We start from the raw sequence: 17,280 nt of genomic DNA on the forward strand, positions 1-17,280 counted from the left end.
CGTCGGGCTCTGGGCTGATGGCTCGGAGCCTGGAGCCTGCTTCTGATTCTGTGTCTCCCTCTCTCTCTGCCCCTCCCCCGTTCATGCTCTGTCTCTCTCTGTCCCAAAAATAAATTTAAAAAAAAAAGTTGAAAAAAAAAATAAAAAAAAAAAAAACAAAAAAAACTCTGCCCGACACATCTTCCGTTGAGTCACTTAAGCTTCAAACCTTTACTTCATGAGGCAGTCACACTAAGTAAAGCACTGTGGGGCCTGCAGAGTCCCACCTCCAGAGTCTTTCCCACCTTCCCCCCACCCCCGATTCTCCTGTCACTTCCTGCACCTGCTCGTGGCCTCCCTTGACCAAGCCAAGATCTCCGCACCTGTTGTCCTCCTGTCTCCCCTCAGCCCTGCATCGCCCATCACTTCTAACTGTCTGTGGCCAGTGTTGCTCTTGGCCGCTCCCTCGTCCCTCCATCACACCGCCTGGAACGACCTCAGCCCTGGGTCAGCCCTGCCCACTTGGGCCTTCTCCTACCCTGGCTACTGAGCTCAGCTGCTAACAATGACCCAACTGCAGGGCAGGGGACTCTCCCTGCCCAAGCCTCCCCGACACTTGATCATGATCCGGTCCGTTCTCCCACCCAGTCCCCAGTCACCCTGTGGCAGGCAGACGTACTTCCTACTCAGCAGAGACCCAGAGACGCGGTGGGACAGATGTCCTGCACGTTCTCCCTCGGCAGTGTCATCCTGCACCTGCTCAGAAGAGCTCAGGACCCTCCCCCCGCCCCACCGCCGCCCCCGTGCCTTTGCTCTCATAAACCCCCTGCTCCCTCGGAGCTTTTCGGTTGCCTCCTGAAGGTGCCCAGACCCTGTGCCCCTCTAGACGTTCTCTCATGTCACGCCTTCTCAAGGCCAAGTCTTTGAGAGAGGTTTCCTCAAGGACCTCGCTGCTTCTCCCTCCCATGTCTTCAAGCATCTGGGTCTCCGGGCAGTAAACTCCTCGAGGGCAGGGGCTGTTTCAGTCAGGCTGTCTGGCCTGGGATTCGGCATCCCCACACCTGGTGAGCAGAAGGCACACGCTGCCATTTAAGCGCCTGCGAGCGCGTGAGCGTTTCCACCTTCTCTACACCCTCTCATGCTCACGGCCGTCGGGTGTGGACAGGGCACGTGTGGCTAGTGTGCACACTGTTGCACGAGGACACACGAAGTGGCTGAAAACCTACTGATCTCCCAGGAAGGGCCGTCTGGCTCTAAAGTGCTATCGTATGACTAGAAAAGTTAAAGGAAGCCAAACTGGACCACCTACTCAGGGATCCCAACGAGCCTGGGAGGGGATCACTGGGCCCACTTTACAGGTAAGGAAATGGAGGCTCCGAGTGAAGGAGCCTGCACGAGGCTGCACAGGGAGTGAGCCAGAATTCCCATCAGCCTCAGCCATGCGGCCCCCCCCTCCTCCCCCTGCCGTGGGGCTCCTGCCCCTCCTTTCGGCAGCCTGGGCCCCATCAGGCAGTCTCCTTACCCCCTGCACTGCTCTTCTCACCTCCAAACTCCACAGCTGTGCTTCCTAAACCTTTTGGTTTTGTGAGTCACCAACCCCTGTATCCTCTCTCCAGAAAAATGCACACAGCACAGCCACTCTGTTTGGGGGGCTTCCTGAATCCCCCGTCCTGAGACCTCCGTGACCTCTGTGACCCGGCCAAGCCTCCAGGTCAGAACTCTCCTCTCTCAAGAGCTTTCTCTCTTCCCTCCAAGATCCCAGGACGGACTCCTCCCTCGCCCTCCTGGAGCTTGCAAATACCTCCACCCTGAAGTAGCTGTTCCCTCTCGTGCCGTAGGTAAGGGCCGGCTTCCCCTGGTTGATCCACAGGTTATCTGAAATTACGATGTAGTCTACACTGGAAAAGAACCGGTCCTTTTCTTTTCTGACCAGTTCCTCCAGGGCAACAGAACCGGCTTCTTCCATGCCTTCGATGATGAATTTGATATTCACGGGGAGATCCTGAATCAGATTAACAACAGAACAGACCATTCTGTCAAAAACTTGCACAACATGCCCATTCATCTTTTCGGATCCAGAAGTAGTTCACGTGTGACATAAATACATCACCACACGCATTCAACGTACGGGTTGTCCACATACCCAACGGCTCCATTTATAACAAAGGGGTCAGACCTAAGACCAGGAAGCAGAATTCAAGGGAAGGCCCAGCGTACGGCCTCCAGCATGACCCATTGATTCAGCGTGGACCACAAAGGACTCGGGGAAGGAATTCCTACCGAGAAAGCAACGTCTACACTTCAGGGCTCGGCTGGGCCGCCACAGAGATGGGCACCTTCCTCCTTCTCCCCAAAAGGAACCTTTCAAGAAAGGTTACACGATTACAAATCTTTTTCTGTTCTCGTAATTCTGAGCGTGATAAATGAGAACTCCTTCCTTTGAACGACTGTCTAATGTTTAAGCCTCAGGATAATTTTTATTTCAAGTATCTGTTATTTTTCAGCTTTGAGTTCAATCTGCCTTTTAACTTATTCAAAGGCTTTGATCTTGCAGCAAAATGGAACTCAGGTTTCTCTCTAGCTAATATTAGGGCACAGAATAGCTCCTTTAAAATTTTTACAATGTGCCTTTCCCCCATTCGGTTTTGATCTTTTTGTATCTTTATAATTTATAACTTCATATCTTTGAGAGCCACATGAAGAGGAGAGGTCAAAGTCTTTTCCTGGAGCATAAAACATGCACAGGAGAACTCTAGAAGTAATTCCATGCAGATAATCGATGGCACAAACATACTAATTAGTTTTAACGAGTGGGATTGACTCACCAAAGATTAACAAAGGCAGGATGAGCGGAGGATTATATATTAGAAATTAAGTGACCTTCGGTCATTCAGTTGGTTAAGGGCATTTGGGGATAACGATTTGTTCAAATGTATCCCTTGGGTACATTTATTTCTATGTGTCTTAAGAAGTTAAGCTGAAGTTCTGAAATATTAATATTTGAAAGCTCTTTATTAACATTTAACTAGAAAACAATTGCTGAGAAGTAGTTGGAAAGCTTAAGAATTTTCTGGCAAAATGTGATTAACACAACACAAGCCAGTAGCTGCTACGTGTTGAGGGAGGCAGACGGCACAGCTGTCCGCTCTGTCACTGACACCCAAGGCACCCGAGACGAGCTGCTCCACTCCTCGGCCACTCACCTACCCACCTACGCGGTATGGGTGTTAACAGTTGTCTGCCTCTCGGTGAATTAGCCACTGAGGTGAGGTGCATTTGCGCGCTCGATAAGCAAGACACAGAGAGAGGATGGGAGGGCAGAAGAACAGGAGGGCACCAGCAAGGAAGAAACCACACTGCAAAGGGCCTCACACTCCCGGGCTCGGAGCTCCTCCTACCTGGGACTTCATCTACTCCACTCTAGGTTCCTGAGGTCGAGGGGACTATTCCTAGTTCACACGTCAGGTAAATGAGGCTCCAAGAGATTAACTGATTTGTCCAAGGGCAGTGAACATCTCCTCTGTTTTTGTTTTGTTTTTTAATTTTTTTAATGTTTTATTTATTTTTGAGAGAGAGAGACAGACAGACAGAGACAGAGACAGAGACAGAGACAGAGACAGAGTATGATCTGGGCAGGGGCAGAGAGACAGGGAGAAAGAATCCACAAAGCAGACTCCAGGCTCTGAGCTGTCAGCACAGAGCCTGATGTGGGGCTCAAACCTGTGAACCATGAGATCATGACCCAAGCCGAAGTCGGACGCCCAACCGACTGAGCCACCCAGGCGCCCCTCTTCTGTTTTGTTTGTGATCGTGTGCATTTCAGAGTTGAAATTTAAAAAGCAAAGCAAACTTTGGCCTTTATATATAGGAACTTTATTATAAATATTTCTTTCTCCGAAGGAAGGAAGGAAGGAAGGAAGGAAGGAAGGAAGGAAGGAGACAAATAGAAGGAGGGCGGGAGGGAGGAAACAGAGAGAGAGGGAGGAAGGAAAGAGATAGAGACACAGAGGAAGGAAGGAAGGAAGGAAGGAAGGAAGGAAGGAAGGAAGGAAGGAAGGAAGGGAGAGAGAGAGAGAGAGAGAGAGAGAGAGAGAGAAAGAAAGAAAGAAAGAAAGAAAGAAAGAAAGAAAGAAAGAAAGAAAGAAAGAAACAAGAGAGAGAAGGAGGGAGGGAGGAGGGAAGGAAGAAAGGAAATAAGGAAGAAGACACAGAAAGAATGTAGAAAGAACTAAAGAAAGAGAAAAAGAAAGAGAAACCAAGATCATGTTAAACACTCAGGGCTTATTTAAGCAGGTATGACAACTCAGGAGGCAGCTTTGCAGGGGGTCAATGGGACCCAGCCAGAACAATGGGCTCACTTAGGAAGCCCGTCTTTCTCAGTGAGATAAAGCAGTGGAGTCAAGAGCGGTTACATCCCTCTCTTCTGCTCTGTCGCAGGAGAAAATGACCTCCTGAGAGAGCAGCCCCTGGCCGCTGATGAAATTGCCTCTAGGAAAACATGGGGCAAAGTCAGGACCCGGTCTGACGGACAGGATTTGGAAGAGGCCATCCGGGAGGGTGGGCTGGCTCGCTCTGCCTGGCACCTGGACACAGGCCCCTACTTCCCCAGGTCTCCTTGGAACAGGCTGGATGGAGACCCACACGGCGGGACCCCTACCTCGAGCCTCCTCTGTCCTAGACAGGGTGTGCTGCTCTCAGAGCCTTTGGCTGGGGCTGGGGTGGGGACGACGGGCAGAGGGTCTGCTTCCTCTGTGACTGGTAACACCTTCCTTTTTGCCCATGAAGTCACCCGATGGGCCCCATTTCCTTTTTAAATATCCAATCTTCAAATGGTTAATTCAATGAAGTCATGTGAGCAAGAGGAGAGGAAGGTAGAAAGGTTACACATTTCGGTCCCACAAAATCCTTCTGCACTCCAGAGGCACAGAGCTAATGCTTTGTGGAGCCCAGACAGGAACCGAGTGTAATAAATGTGCATGTCCCGGAACCAACAGAGCCAACCCAAGCTTCCTTCTTCTTGTAATACCGCATCGAACAAGATAGGTGCAAAATGTCAACCCTATGACTTAACTGAGGCGCCCCATTCCGAACTGCACTTCAAGGAATATTCCACAATGGACGCCTCATAAGTAAGTCCTGAGAAGAAGGGAAGCTCTGGCTCAAAGGGCCTTGAAGAACTTCCTAAAACTCCGAGGCCATCTCAGTGTACCCAGAGACCCCAGGGCCATGAAGCAGGTCCGGTGCGAGCTAGGGAATGAGGCCAGGACCATGGGGACCTGTATTTGCAGCCCCTGGACCTCTCAGGTGTCTGGAGCACAGCAGGTGCTCTGAACTTCATGCACAGGGAGAAGCCGGCAGGCGGCTTTCCTTGGGAAGTGCCTTAGGAGTCGGGGTGTGACGGTGGTGCCTCCCCTCCTTCCTCTCCTCTCTTCCGTCTCCATTGGAAACGGCCCCTCCCACCACGTCTAGCCCCAGAGCTGCCTCCTCTCCAGGAAGATTCCCTGAACTTGCAGCTGGCTCGGGCTCGGCGCGGGGATTTCCCAGCCTTCCCCAGAACAGGGAGCACGGACGGGGGCTAGGAGCCAAGGGCCAGGCTCTCCCTGCCATCACGCTCACCAACTCGACGGGCTAACTTGGTGCCAAATGGAAATACGCCATCAACTGAACAGTGTTGGAAAGCTGACCACCCAAATCAATGCCCTCATTTTTACAGAGCAGAATCTGAGGCCCAGAGAGATGAACTCTCTTGCCCGTGGCCACACGGCTAGATTGAATCCTCGGTTTGGAGTCTAACCACATTCGTTGGTAGGAGGAGGGTGGTGTGAGACGAAACCACCCTTGAAGAACATCGCATGAGACAGTTAGATGCAAGCTTGGGTCCACCAACGCCATCCTCCGGTGGCCTGAAAGAGGAGGTCCCCCTCCTCAGAGCTGCACTCCTACCTTTCCATGCCCTGACTTGGACACCTATTGAAACCACTTTTCACACAAATGGAAAGAGATCTGAGGATTCAGACAGAATGTCACATACCAGAGAGTTCTAGCTTGATAATCTGTAAAGCAGCTAATACGTTCTTTAAAGTGCATGTCTGTCTCTATTAATGAAGCCATATCTTGTGTTAAGGAGGAGAAGACAAAAAAGACAAGCTAAAGTAAGATAAAGATAAGAGAGACAGATAAAGATAGGAGACCAGACAAGAGAAAGATAAAAAGGACGAGTGCAGGCTCCTCCTGTGCTTGGTGTTTTGTTTTTAACTGTGGTCACCAGCGCAGGCTCAAAGCATCAGCACCACCCCTGCCCCAGACCAGCGGGCAGCCTCAGAAAGTCCCTTTGTTTTCCCAGGCCTCAAGTTCCTCATCTGTGAAGTGGGTGTGACGGTAACCCACACCCCTGGAGACTGCTGGGAACAGAAGAGGACACAGCGCAATTTTAAGCTTGGAGCACCGTGACACAAAGCACGCTGCCTTTAGTGTCATCGTCATTCTCATCTTTGTCATCCTTGTGGTCATCGTTGCCCTCGTCATCACTATCACCCTTGTCCTCGTCATCATCGTGATCGTCATTGTCATCATTATGTCCTCACCATCGTCATCACCATCATCACCGTCATCGTCAGTGTCCACATCGTCATTGTCATCACTGTCAACATCAATGTCCACATCATCGTCATTGTCATCATGTCATCATCACTGTCATCGTCATCATCAATTCCACATCATTGTCATTGTCATCATCATGTCATCATCACTGTCATCATCATCATCAATGTCCACATCATTGTCATTGTCATCATCATGTCATCATCACTGTCATCGTCATCATCAATGTCTACATCATCATCATTGTCATCATCATCGTCATTGTCAGTGTCCACATCATCATTGTCATTGTCATCACTGTCAACATCAATGTCCACATCATCGTCATTGTCATCATCATGTCATCATCACTGTCATTGTCATCATTATGTCATCATTACTGTCATCATCATCAATGTCCACATCGTCATCATTGTCATCATCATGTCATCATCACTGTCATTGTCATCATTATGTCATCATTACTGTCGTCATCATCAATGTCCACATCGTCGTCATTGTCATCATCATGTCATCGTCATCGTCGTCATCATCATGTCATCATCACTGTCATCGTCATCATCAATGTCCACATCGTCATCATCATTGTCATTGTTGCCAATCACCATCCTCGTCATTGCCATTTTCACCATCACCACCACCTGCACTGTCATCATCACCATCGTCATAATGGTCATCATCATCAACGCTGTCACCTTCACTGCCATGATCGTCCTTGTCATCATCATCATCGTGATCATAGTGACCAATGCCGACAACATCCCCTCCCAAACACAGCTGGTTACCTACTTCTTCCAGGGCTCTGAAGGCGCTCACAGCATTAATCCACGCTAAAACGGGGCCCTTGTTGTCTGTTGCTCCACGACCATAAAGTTTTCCTTTAAAAATAGGGGAAGGACTTTGAGAAAGGCACAGACACCCCTGCCAAGTTGAGCAAGTTAAAAACAAAGGTAGTTTTATGGGTAATCATTTTAACTGTACTTTCTATTTTTCCAGGCACAAATCTTGCTTTGAGATCACCATGTCCGATTTCTTCTGTAGAAACAGTATGGCCATCAGCTAGTCAGATAATAGATGCAAGCTATTTTGCTATTTTGCATCTAAGATACAAACTAATTTGCAATATACAAATCCCTCTGGCCTTAATAGGAATTAGCCATTTTATCCAAGCTTGCTGGAAAGAACCTGCAGACCTGTTGTGGAATGCCATGTAACACAGCCTCTCCTTTCAAGAGTTTATAATTCGCATGAGAATGAAAACAGGGTATGTATCTCTGTTAACCTTTCTTCTTTTCTTTAAAAAACATAATTTCACTCAGTATTTTAACAAAGGAAACTGTGTGACCCGGACGACTACCTTCCTCCCAAGAACCCCCATCTTGGGAGTTAACTCGCCCAAGAGCATGCATCACACGCGCAGCTGTAGTTTATTTCACAAATGACTAACAGCCAGCCTTGTTGGACAACTGGTACACTATAAGACTGGCAGCATTTTGTTGATCCTTAACGGTGACAGGGGATAGGAGTCACATCTTTAGTCCCCAAGCCTTGTAGGCAATCCCTTATCTACAAAGAACCCAACACTGATGCATCACTGACCATCCACTTCCGTCAGCATGTAAGGGTCTGTGAGCCAGCCATCTTCCTGTCTAGCAGGCTGCACGTCCAAGTGGCCATAGAAGCACACGGTGGGCTTTTTTGGATCATTTCCCAGTTCGGCCAGGATGATGGGGGGTATCGGGAGAGTCTGACCATCAGGCAGCTGCAGAAGAAAAACAGGTCGCATAAAAAAAAATAAATAAATGTTGTCTAGTTCCTCCAGAAAATTCAGACATGAGAGTAGGAGTCCTGTTTTGTTTCTACCCATGGTCTTCTGTAGAGCCCACGCAGTTTTTCTGATCATCGCTTTATCTACATTTAAAAAGGGTACCATGAGCCACTTAATTAAAACCTAAAACGTAATGAAAAATACTTTTTTAGATGCACGGTGACAGTCAGCTGAATCGAACATGCTCTTCAGTATGAACTCAGACTCCAAAGGCTTAAATCCAGTGGACATGGTTCTGGAAAACAGACCATTCAGGGATTCGTCAGTGCTGACGCGGGTGCAACGGCACTTAGATGGAGGGCTGCCATTTGTGACCGAGATGCAGTGATAAGCCGTAACTCTGACGAAAGACTGGGTCCTTTGAGAAAGGTGCATTTGGATGTAAGGGAAAGGACGGTTTGGGAGTAACTGAATAGAATACGGAGGGGGGCCTTCCCAGTCCTGACACAACAAGAGATCGGTAACACCATCTCATCGGGGACAAGATGTAATTCTTCATCTTTACTGGGTATGAAGACTATAGGGGTGTTTTTTTGGAGGATCGAAGCCAGTTCCAGTCTTGCCACCCCCACGGGAAGCCATGGCTGACGCCCGGGGAGGTGGCCTTGCTCATGGTGGGGGAGGGGCCATCCAACCTGCTGAAAGCCCGTGTCCACGGAGTCCACGCTGGCACCCAGGCACCGAAGCTTGTCTGCAGCCAGGGCCATCATTCGGAAGAGCTCTTGCCTGAGGTGGGGCACGGGCTGAACGGAGTCACTCTCTACGGCCACCCACTCCTTAAGTATCTGTGAGGAAAGGCGACAAGGTGATTTGCCTGGGGAGTGTCACCCACACCCGCTCTGGGTGGGGTGCTCCTCACTGAGACGTCACTCAGGGGTAGGGGACACCAAATCTCTAGCACTCTTCATCTGACCTGAACACTGAGCTGGCAAACAGGCAACACCCAAGATGAACCGCCAGACGGGCCGGTAGAGACGTTTGCTGTGTAAGGAAGAACAGGCCAGGACAGCTTGGGCACAGGGTTGCCTTCCTAGACAGCTGCGCCTGTCCTCCTTGGATCCACAGGGTGCACGGCAGGGCTCCTGACCCACCACTTCTGGTTTAGTAAGAGCCTGGAGCAGCTGTCTGGTGACTCTGCTCCAGGACGCCGGGCCTCCCACAAGGCCCCGGAGGCGCCCGGCCCTCACTGCTCACTCTGATTAAGCACACGGTGGCCTCAGCTGGGCTGCAGGGCTCCCTGACCACCCTTGGCATATAGGTGTTGTGGTCAGCCCCTGGCACCTCCGGAACCCAGTGGGCAGTGTATCCCGGGGCCTAAACTCAGGCCTCCGCAGGCGGACAGCCTTGCCTCCTGCACCGGGTTCTGCCCATTCGAGCTGGAGGGACAGCACATGTCCCTCATCCCCATGAGGAGGGCAGTGCTCTCCACCTGCGGGCAGTTGTGCATGTGATACCATCACACAATAAGAAATGTATATTTTGACCTTTGTCCTGGGCTCTTGACCAGAGCCTCTAAAACCTTGGTAATTTCCTATGAGATGACGGTGCAGGAGTATCTTTTGTTCAGAGACTGGGCTCCTGAAAGAGAGCTCCCAACGCCCTTGGAATTTCTCGGGAGGCAGGAGCATATTTTGTTCTAATGAGGCAGTTCTAATGGGCTTCTGGATGGGGCTGGTCCCCAGAAAGACCACGCTGTGTTTAGAAGCTTGGGGCTTCCGACCCCAGCCACATCCTCTGGGGAGGGAGGGGCTGGACATTGGTTCACAATCGATCCTGCCTTCGTGAAGAAGCCTCTACAAGCGTCCCTGAAAGTACAGGGTTCAGACGTCCTCCAGGTTGGCGACTGCATCCGCGGCCCGGGAACGAGGCGCACCCCAACCTCAGGGGGACAGAAGGTGCTTCCAGACCGTGCCCTCTGTGCCTCTTCAGCTGGCTGCTCACACATACCCTTTATCATGCCCTTTATTACATAACATATGGCAACCGTAAGTAACTGTCTCCCTCAGTTCTGGAGCTGTTATAGCAAACGATGGGACCTGAGCGGGAGTCACGGGAGCTGCATGGAACCTGTGGGTAACTGGGGGCTCACTACCCGTGACTGGCATCCATAGTCGGCGGTGGGGGTAGGGGGGGTGACGCTCATGCCAGGCAGGTGGGTCGGGAGGGAGCTGGACTGTGGATGCCCCCTTGGTGTCCAGAGAGCTATATAGTTGCTTGACATGTGGGAAATGCACACATCTGGCCACACAAGAGAGGGAAGCCGAAAAGACAACAAGCATTCCTTTCCGCGAGGATCAGAGAAGATGACGACACATGACTTATCTCAGCGCCCGGGCCCTAACAGGCACCCAATCAATACCAACTAGTATTGAATTATCAATAATAATCAATCACAGGGGCGCCTGGGTGGCTCAGCCGGGCGTCCGACTTCGGCTCAGGTCATGATCTGACGGCTCGTGAGTTCGAGCCCCGCGTCGGGCTCTGTGCTGACAGCTCGGAGCCTGGAGCCTGCTTCGGATTCGGCGTCTCCCTCCCTCTCTGCCCCTCCCCCACTCATGCTCTATCTCTCTCTAAAATAAACAAATATTTTTAAAAATTAAAAAAAATAATAATCAATCACATTCCACTCTTGGGGCCCGAGCTGCTGACATTGGGACAGCCACCGTTTTTGTCAAAAACCACGCGTATTTTAGATGACTGCTCTTGGACTCCCCACCTTATTTTAGTTTGATCTCTTTCCCGGTTGTGGCACTTTTATTTTTAGTATGAAGACATTAACTGGACCTGAAGGAATATCGTGTTTTGCACTCTTAAACTGACATTTATAGAGCAGAGGCCACCAAGTAATCCCTAAAGGCGACAGGCTGGGAACGTGTGAGGAGGCTGCAGAAAGGAGAGTTTGGGCTGAAACACCCAAGTCAACCACCACACATTGCCCCCCGTTAATTCCAAACGACACCGGAGTCCCCAGTTGGGTTTCAAACACCCAAGAGGCCTCATGTGAAGTAAAGACACACACGAGTATGAGGAAGGATTCCATGAAGGTCAGGTGTAGGGCCAGCGGCCTGGCCATTCAGCCTTCGTGTCGGCACGAGACACGAGCTTTTCCCATCTGTCCGCCCATGAATATGGCCAACGCCGGCTGGTGGATCCAGCATACGTACACTGAACGTGAATCGTGTGTCAGACATGGCGTGCGGGCTCGGGTACAAAGTCCCGTGAGATGTCACAGAGTTCCCGGGCCGTGGTGGACGCTGTCACGCGTCAAGGGGCCAGAGGGCCAGCGGAGGAGGAGGGGACTTTCAGGGAGACAGTGGCTACAGCCCTTGCCTGCCCCCACCCTCTCTGCTCCCAGGCCCCCTCTCCCCTTTCTCCACCCCTCCCACTCCATCTCTTCTCCGTGAGATGTATGCCCTGCACCACGTGCAGTCCGCCACGCACTGGGTTAGGAATGGAGCAGAGGATTCTAAGGGAGGAGATAAAGTGCACATTGCACAAGGTCTACAAAACAGCTTTGACATTGACCTCGGCAGAACTCTGGACCTAAAGCTTGCTGCAGCCAGGTGGTATTGCCCTGGGATGGCGTCACGGGGGGATGAGTCTCAGGCAGGCTCTGCAGGAGGAGGGACCTCAGCGAGGGCCCCAGTAAGGGAGGAATGGGCACTCTGGTGACGGTCCAGGGTCCGCGTGGGCTCAGCAGGTGTCAGCACTATGCGGACAGCCGTGAGAGAGAGAGATAGCACGAGCTGGGAAGGGGCAGAGAGGGAGGGGGACAGAGGATCTGAAGCCGACTCCAGGCTCCGCGCTGACAGCGGAGAGCCCGACACGGGGCTCAGACCCACAGACCGTGAGGTCGTGACCTGAGCCAAAGTTGGATGATTACCCAACGGAGCCACCCAGGCGCCCCACAAATATTTCTTAGTTTAATTCAGTGAAGACTCAAAGGCATTTCAAATGGAATTAAGTTGTCAGGCAAAAAAAAAAAAAAAAAAGAAAGAAAATTCCACACCTCCCAGCAAATAACCACTCACCCAGATACCCAAAGGGTATGCCATTTAAGCGTTTCGTGTGTGTGGTTCCTCCTACCTGTACAAACTCATTCTGGTGGAGATCAATGAACTGGAAGACCCTCTCCAACAGCCCGGAGGGTGGTGGGGATGGAGAGAACATGCCTCCCTCGAGCAGCAGCAGGTAAGCCAGGAGAGAGGTCACCTGCAGCGGGCGACAGGGGAGGGACATCAAAGATAAATACCAGATTTTGAACCTTCGACCTTTCAAATACTTCAAGAAAGCTTATGTTATCCAACACAGCTACTCCCAGTCATTTGGACTAAAATAACAAAAGGTAGTAGAACAGGAAAGAAGAGTTTTTGCTGTATCTTCACCAAATCACTTCATTTTCAACGCTGAAGAATTTTAATAAGACAGAAACCAAGTGAACACGTTCGTTAACATGCCATCTTCCCTGTTGGCCCTCTTCCCGTGAAGGCAAGTCAGTGCTCCGCATCCCAGGCAGCAGCCAAGGGCAGTGTTTGTGAGAGAGAGAAGTGTGACTCAGTTTAAAAAAAAAACAAAACATTTTTGTGTGATCAACCAGTTTATTTGAAAAAAAAAAAATTTGTAAGGACTCTTTAAAATCCTGTGTGGCACTGTGGGTTCCTTCCATCCGCTCCTGAGGTTAGAGTCCCTTAAAAAGAAACTTACAAGCCATGCGGTAAGGACATCGAAGGCCTGGCCATCACTTAGACACCGTCAGCCCCACCCTCCACCTGGGAGGCCCCCCCGGCCCTATCTCTCGTCTTCCCCGTGAACTGCTCTGGCCTCTCTGTTTCCATCCATGAGGGGTCCCTCCTTCCCTTGCCTGTAAATGCGGGACCTGCTAGAGACCCCAGTCTCCCCCCTCCTCCTTCCGCAGTCGTCCCTCCACCCCGATGGTGGGCTCCAGGCTGGGCACAGAGCAGAAAAACTGGTCTGGATGAGGGTAGGACTACCAGGTCAGAACTGAACTAATCATCTTCTTCCAAACCAGCTCTTCCTTCTGGACTTTTGTACATTTTTACAATAGATCCTCGGCCTACGGTTCCAGGCACCAGCACAGCCAAGGTGAGGACTTGTGTCTACAATATAAGAAACTACAACTCAGTAATAAAATACAGATTAACCCGGTTTACAAATGGGCAAAGAATCTGAATAAACATTTCTCCAAGGAAAACACACAAATGGCCAACAAGCACATGAAAAGATGCTCACCATCATTAGCCATCGGGGAAATGAAAATCAAATCAAACCATAGCAACACAATTCACACCCACAAGGATGGTTAAACCCAAGAAGTCAGATGATGACAAGCGTTGGGGAGAATGTGAAGAAACCAGACCCTTCATGTGCTGCCGGTGGGGGCGTAAAATGAGGCAGCTGCTGTGGAAAGCAGTCTGGCAGGCCCTCAGATGATTAAACAGTTGCCATATGACCCAGCAATTGCACTCCTAGGTATACACTCAGGAGAGATGAAAATACACGTCCACACAAAAACCCGTACATGACCATTTATAGCAACATTATCCGTAACAGCCGAAAGGTGGAGATAATCCCAATGGCCATCGATGGGTGATACAGACAAGATATGTTGCTCAGCCCTAAAAACAAATGGAGTACTGATACCTGCTACTACAGGAACGAGCCTTTAACACCTTGCTAGGTGAAACCAGACACAAAACGCTACAGATGGTCCAGAATAGGCAAATCCTGAGACAGAAAGCACGTTGCCGGCTGCCTAGGGCTGGGGGGATGAGGGGAGATGGGAAGTGACTGCTCACGGGCAGGGTTCTGTTGGGGTGATGACAACAGGTTCTGGGATTGTGACAATGACTGCACAAGTCAATATACTAAAGCCACGTAACTGCACCATTTAAATGGGCGAATTGTAAGATATTAAGTTATAGTGCAAAACAGTACAGCTGTTGTAGAAACAACAAGTATAAGCACTCATTCAGCATACCACTGAGTAGGAGAATTGTCCATAAAGGAAGCAAGGTAGTGGGTAACAAGAGGACAGTGAGCCGTCCTCGGTCAAGAACGGATTAAGAACTTTGTCCAGAAGGTGGCGCCAGTGGGCCGTTCATGGGCTCCCTTTGCCTCCTATCCTATTCTGGTAGGAACACAGCTGGATCCAGCTAGGCTCTTGTGGGGCAGAGCCAAAAGCTGAAGGGTGCAAATAAATCAGGAGGAAGGGACTCCTTGAGACCCACAGTGGCAGGAAGATGGAGCTCTGAGCACCCAGGAAAAGCCCTTTGAAATGGAGTAGGCTATTTTTTCCACCTAAACCAATATTTGAGCTTTTATTATCCACTCAATTTCCATTAAAAATTATCTGATGCTCCTCTCTGATGAAAAACAAAAAGGGCTTTTTGAAGAAGAAAAGGGAGCCACAGGCAAAGAGGGAGAACTGTGACCGTAAGGCCTGAGAACATCTCCATTTCCAGGGGGAACTACCCCCTTCCCAATGGGAGCCGTATGCCAAGGACTGACCTTCCCAAAAGACTGCTCCTGGTGATGTGGCCCGGACAACAGGGGTCTACACCACTTCACTTTCACTCCCTCTCCCCGCGGAGCACATGGAGCACTGCTGTCCTTTGCTATCAGGCCCACGGAGTGGCTCGGGGCACCAACCCTGCCTTTAAGATCTGGGGCCGACCCCAGGCTGTACCTCTGCTCCTCTCTGGAGTCTCTCACGTTCCTTTATCTGTTTGCTTCCCTGTGTTATAGTCAAGCTTGACCTTGAACTAATCACCCAACAAAATTCTGGAGATTTAGAAAGGCTATTCCTGACTTTGGCCTTGGCAGAAGGAAAAAAGTTGCTAGAGAAGGAGAAGTTGAAGAATGGGGTCGGGGGTAGAGCTGGGAAAGCCCTGGGGTGTTTTCTTTCGGGGAGCAGGTAGCCCAGCCCTGGGCTGCGGGGGCCCGTCACAGAGGAAGCCTTGCTTGCTGATTCCAGCTAGTTGTTCCTTGACTTAGAACAAATTTCCAAGTACCCCGGTGCTCTTATTTTTAAACACTTTACCTTTAAGACTTCTCAAAGTCATGCCCATGTCTGTGGTGTAACCACCCCCAGCCCCAATCCAGCCCCACCTCCTGAATGTCTCCCCTCCCAGGCTGTGGCCTGGCTTCCCACCGGACAGGACGCAGGCCTGTTTCTTTCTTTTTTTTTTTTTTTTTTAATTTTTTTTTCAACGTTTTTTATTTATTTTTGGGACAGAGAGAGACAGAGCATGAACGGGGGAGGGGCAGAGAGAGAGGGAGACACAGAATCGGAAGCAGGCTCCAGGCTCCGAGCCATCGGCCCAGAGCCCGACGCGGGGCTCGAACTCACGGACCGCGAGATCGTGACCTGGCTGAAGTCGGACGCTTAACCGACTGCGCCACCCAGGCGCCCCGACGCAGGCCTGTTTCTACTCTCCTCTCTCTCAGCTCCGCCAACAAGTGGACAAAGCCGGGTCATCGTGCGCTTAGCCGACGGCAGCCTGGAAATCGCCAAGGACTGCCTTCACCAAGGGCCCTCCCCCCCACCTGCCTCAAAAGCAGCAGGAGCCCTGAGAGGGGGCTGGGGAGGGGGCGGATGTGGATAAAACCCCCACCCCCTCCCCATTTGCTGTCCTTGTTTGATTCTGACTGTTGAACAGAATAAACGATAGAAAAGGAAACTGTTGCCGCCCACAGAGCCTGGGCTAAGCTTGCTTCCTCCCACAACACAAAGGCCCATCAGCAGGGCCTACTTCCCCTTGTGAGCAACTTCAGTGCGGGGCCAATGTGCACACACGCACTCTACTCACCACTTCTCCTGGCGTCCCGCGCGATTGCTCTACAGGGCCTGCCTCTGCCCCGGGTCTGCTTGGATGGATTTGTTACAACACAGAAAAGAGGGCTTTATTCACCTAGTTTGTCTTACCATGACAGGATTAAAAATAAACCCCCACACCAAAAAAAAAAAAAAAAAAAACACCAAAAACCCAGGTTTTTCTGCCACTGCCAGCATTGAACTGAGCCAAGTGATCCCGGCAGAGATTAACTAACTCTGACAGCAATTGTCCCTTGAAGAATGAGCTGGAAGGGGGCGTGGCCTTCAGAGGGCAGCCTGGAGGCCCTCCAAGAGGAAGGAATTGGTTTCAAGGGGCAGAACTCCCCAGCAAGTCCCAAGAACTGGGGTTCCTCGGCCAGAGACCGCCCGAGGGGGAGCTGCATAATCGCAGACAGCAAGGGCTCAGAGACAAACAGGAAGCGGGCCTCTGACCCTGTGCTCTCAGGAGGCCTGAGCTCCTGTACACAGCAACCAGCCCTCTTTGGCCCCAAGGCTCTGTGCACAGTGCTCCCTCCTGGATGGCAGACAGCCTGTCCGATAACCGAGCTCCCGACATCAAGGGCGCGTGTTTTCTCCTTCCCTCCCGTCTTCGCCCCACGTGGGCCGCAGGGAAGGAGAAAGCAGGCATCGCCCGCCTGTGATGTCACTTCAGACAGGACTCTTGTCACCCTTCTTATTCCCTCCAGGCTGGCCAGGGATCTGGGCCTCTCCAAGCACCAGCCAGAAGGAAGGCCTGCTCTGCGCGGCTTCCAGAAGCCCGCCGACACCTGCAGACACGCCAGCCATTTACAGCACGAGGGCAGACGCCGCGGACAGAGACGGTGAGGCTGTTTCTCCCACAGGCAGGTACCTGTGGAAGTCCCATGACGGAAGTCACGGTGCGGTGACTCTGCACCGTATGGAGCTGCAGAGTGGCTTCTCCCAGACAAGAACTTGTCTCCGACTCCACACCTACGCCAGGCCATGGCCTTCAACTCGAGGGGTAAGGGTGTGACTCCCAAACTGTCAACGCTGGTGT

At 51.1% G+C, this 17,280-nt stretch overlaps 1 protein-coding gene across 1 annotated transcript in view; it reads right to left on the reverse strand.

Annotated features, from left to right (window-relative positions):
- CNDP1 (carnosine dipeptidase 1) overlaps positions 1-16,372 on the reverse strand; it is a 30,743-nt gene extending 14,371 nt beyond the window's left edge. Inside the window, exons 1-6 of the mRNA XM_058691805.1 lie at positions 16,237-16,372; positions 12,494-12,619; positions 9,043-9,192; positions 8,179-8,341; positions 7,369-7,457; positions 1,781-1,981 (exon numbers count right to left, since the gene is read on the reverse strand). Of these exons, the coding sequence (XP_058547788.1) occupies positions 1,781-1,981; positions 7,369-7,457; positions 8,179-8,341; positions 9,043-9,192; positions 12,494-12,577 (687 nt within the window). The 5' untranslated portion in view covers positions 12,578-12,619; positions 16,237-16,372. The remainder of the gene's footprint in view (positions 1-1,780; positions 1,982-7,368; positions 7,458-8,178; positions 8,342-9,042; positions 9,193-12,493; positions 12,620-16,236) is intronic.
- Positions 16,373-17,280: the final 908 nt, after the last annotated feature.

The sequence above is a fragment of the Neofelis nebulosa genome, chromosome 11 (assembly GCF_028018385.1).
Source record: "Neofelis nebulosa isolate mNeoNeb1 chromosome 11, mNeoNeb1.pri, whole genome shotgun sequence".
NCBI lineage: Eukaryota > Metazoa > Chordata > Mammalia > Carnivora > Felidae > Neofelis > Neofelis nebulosa.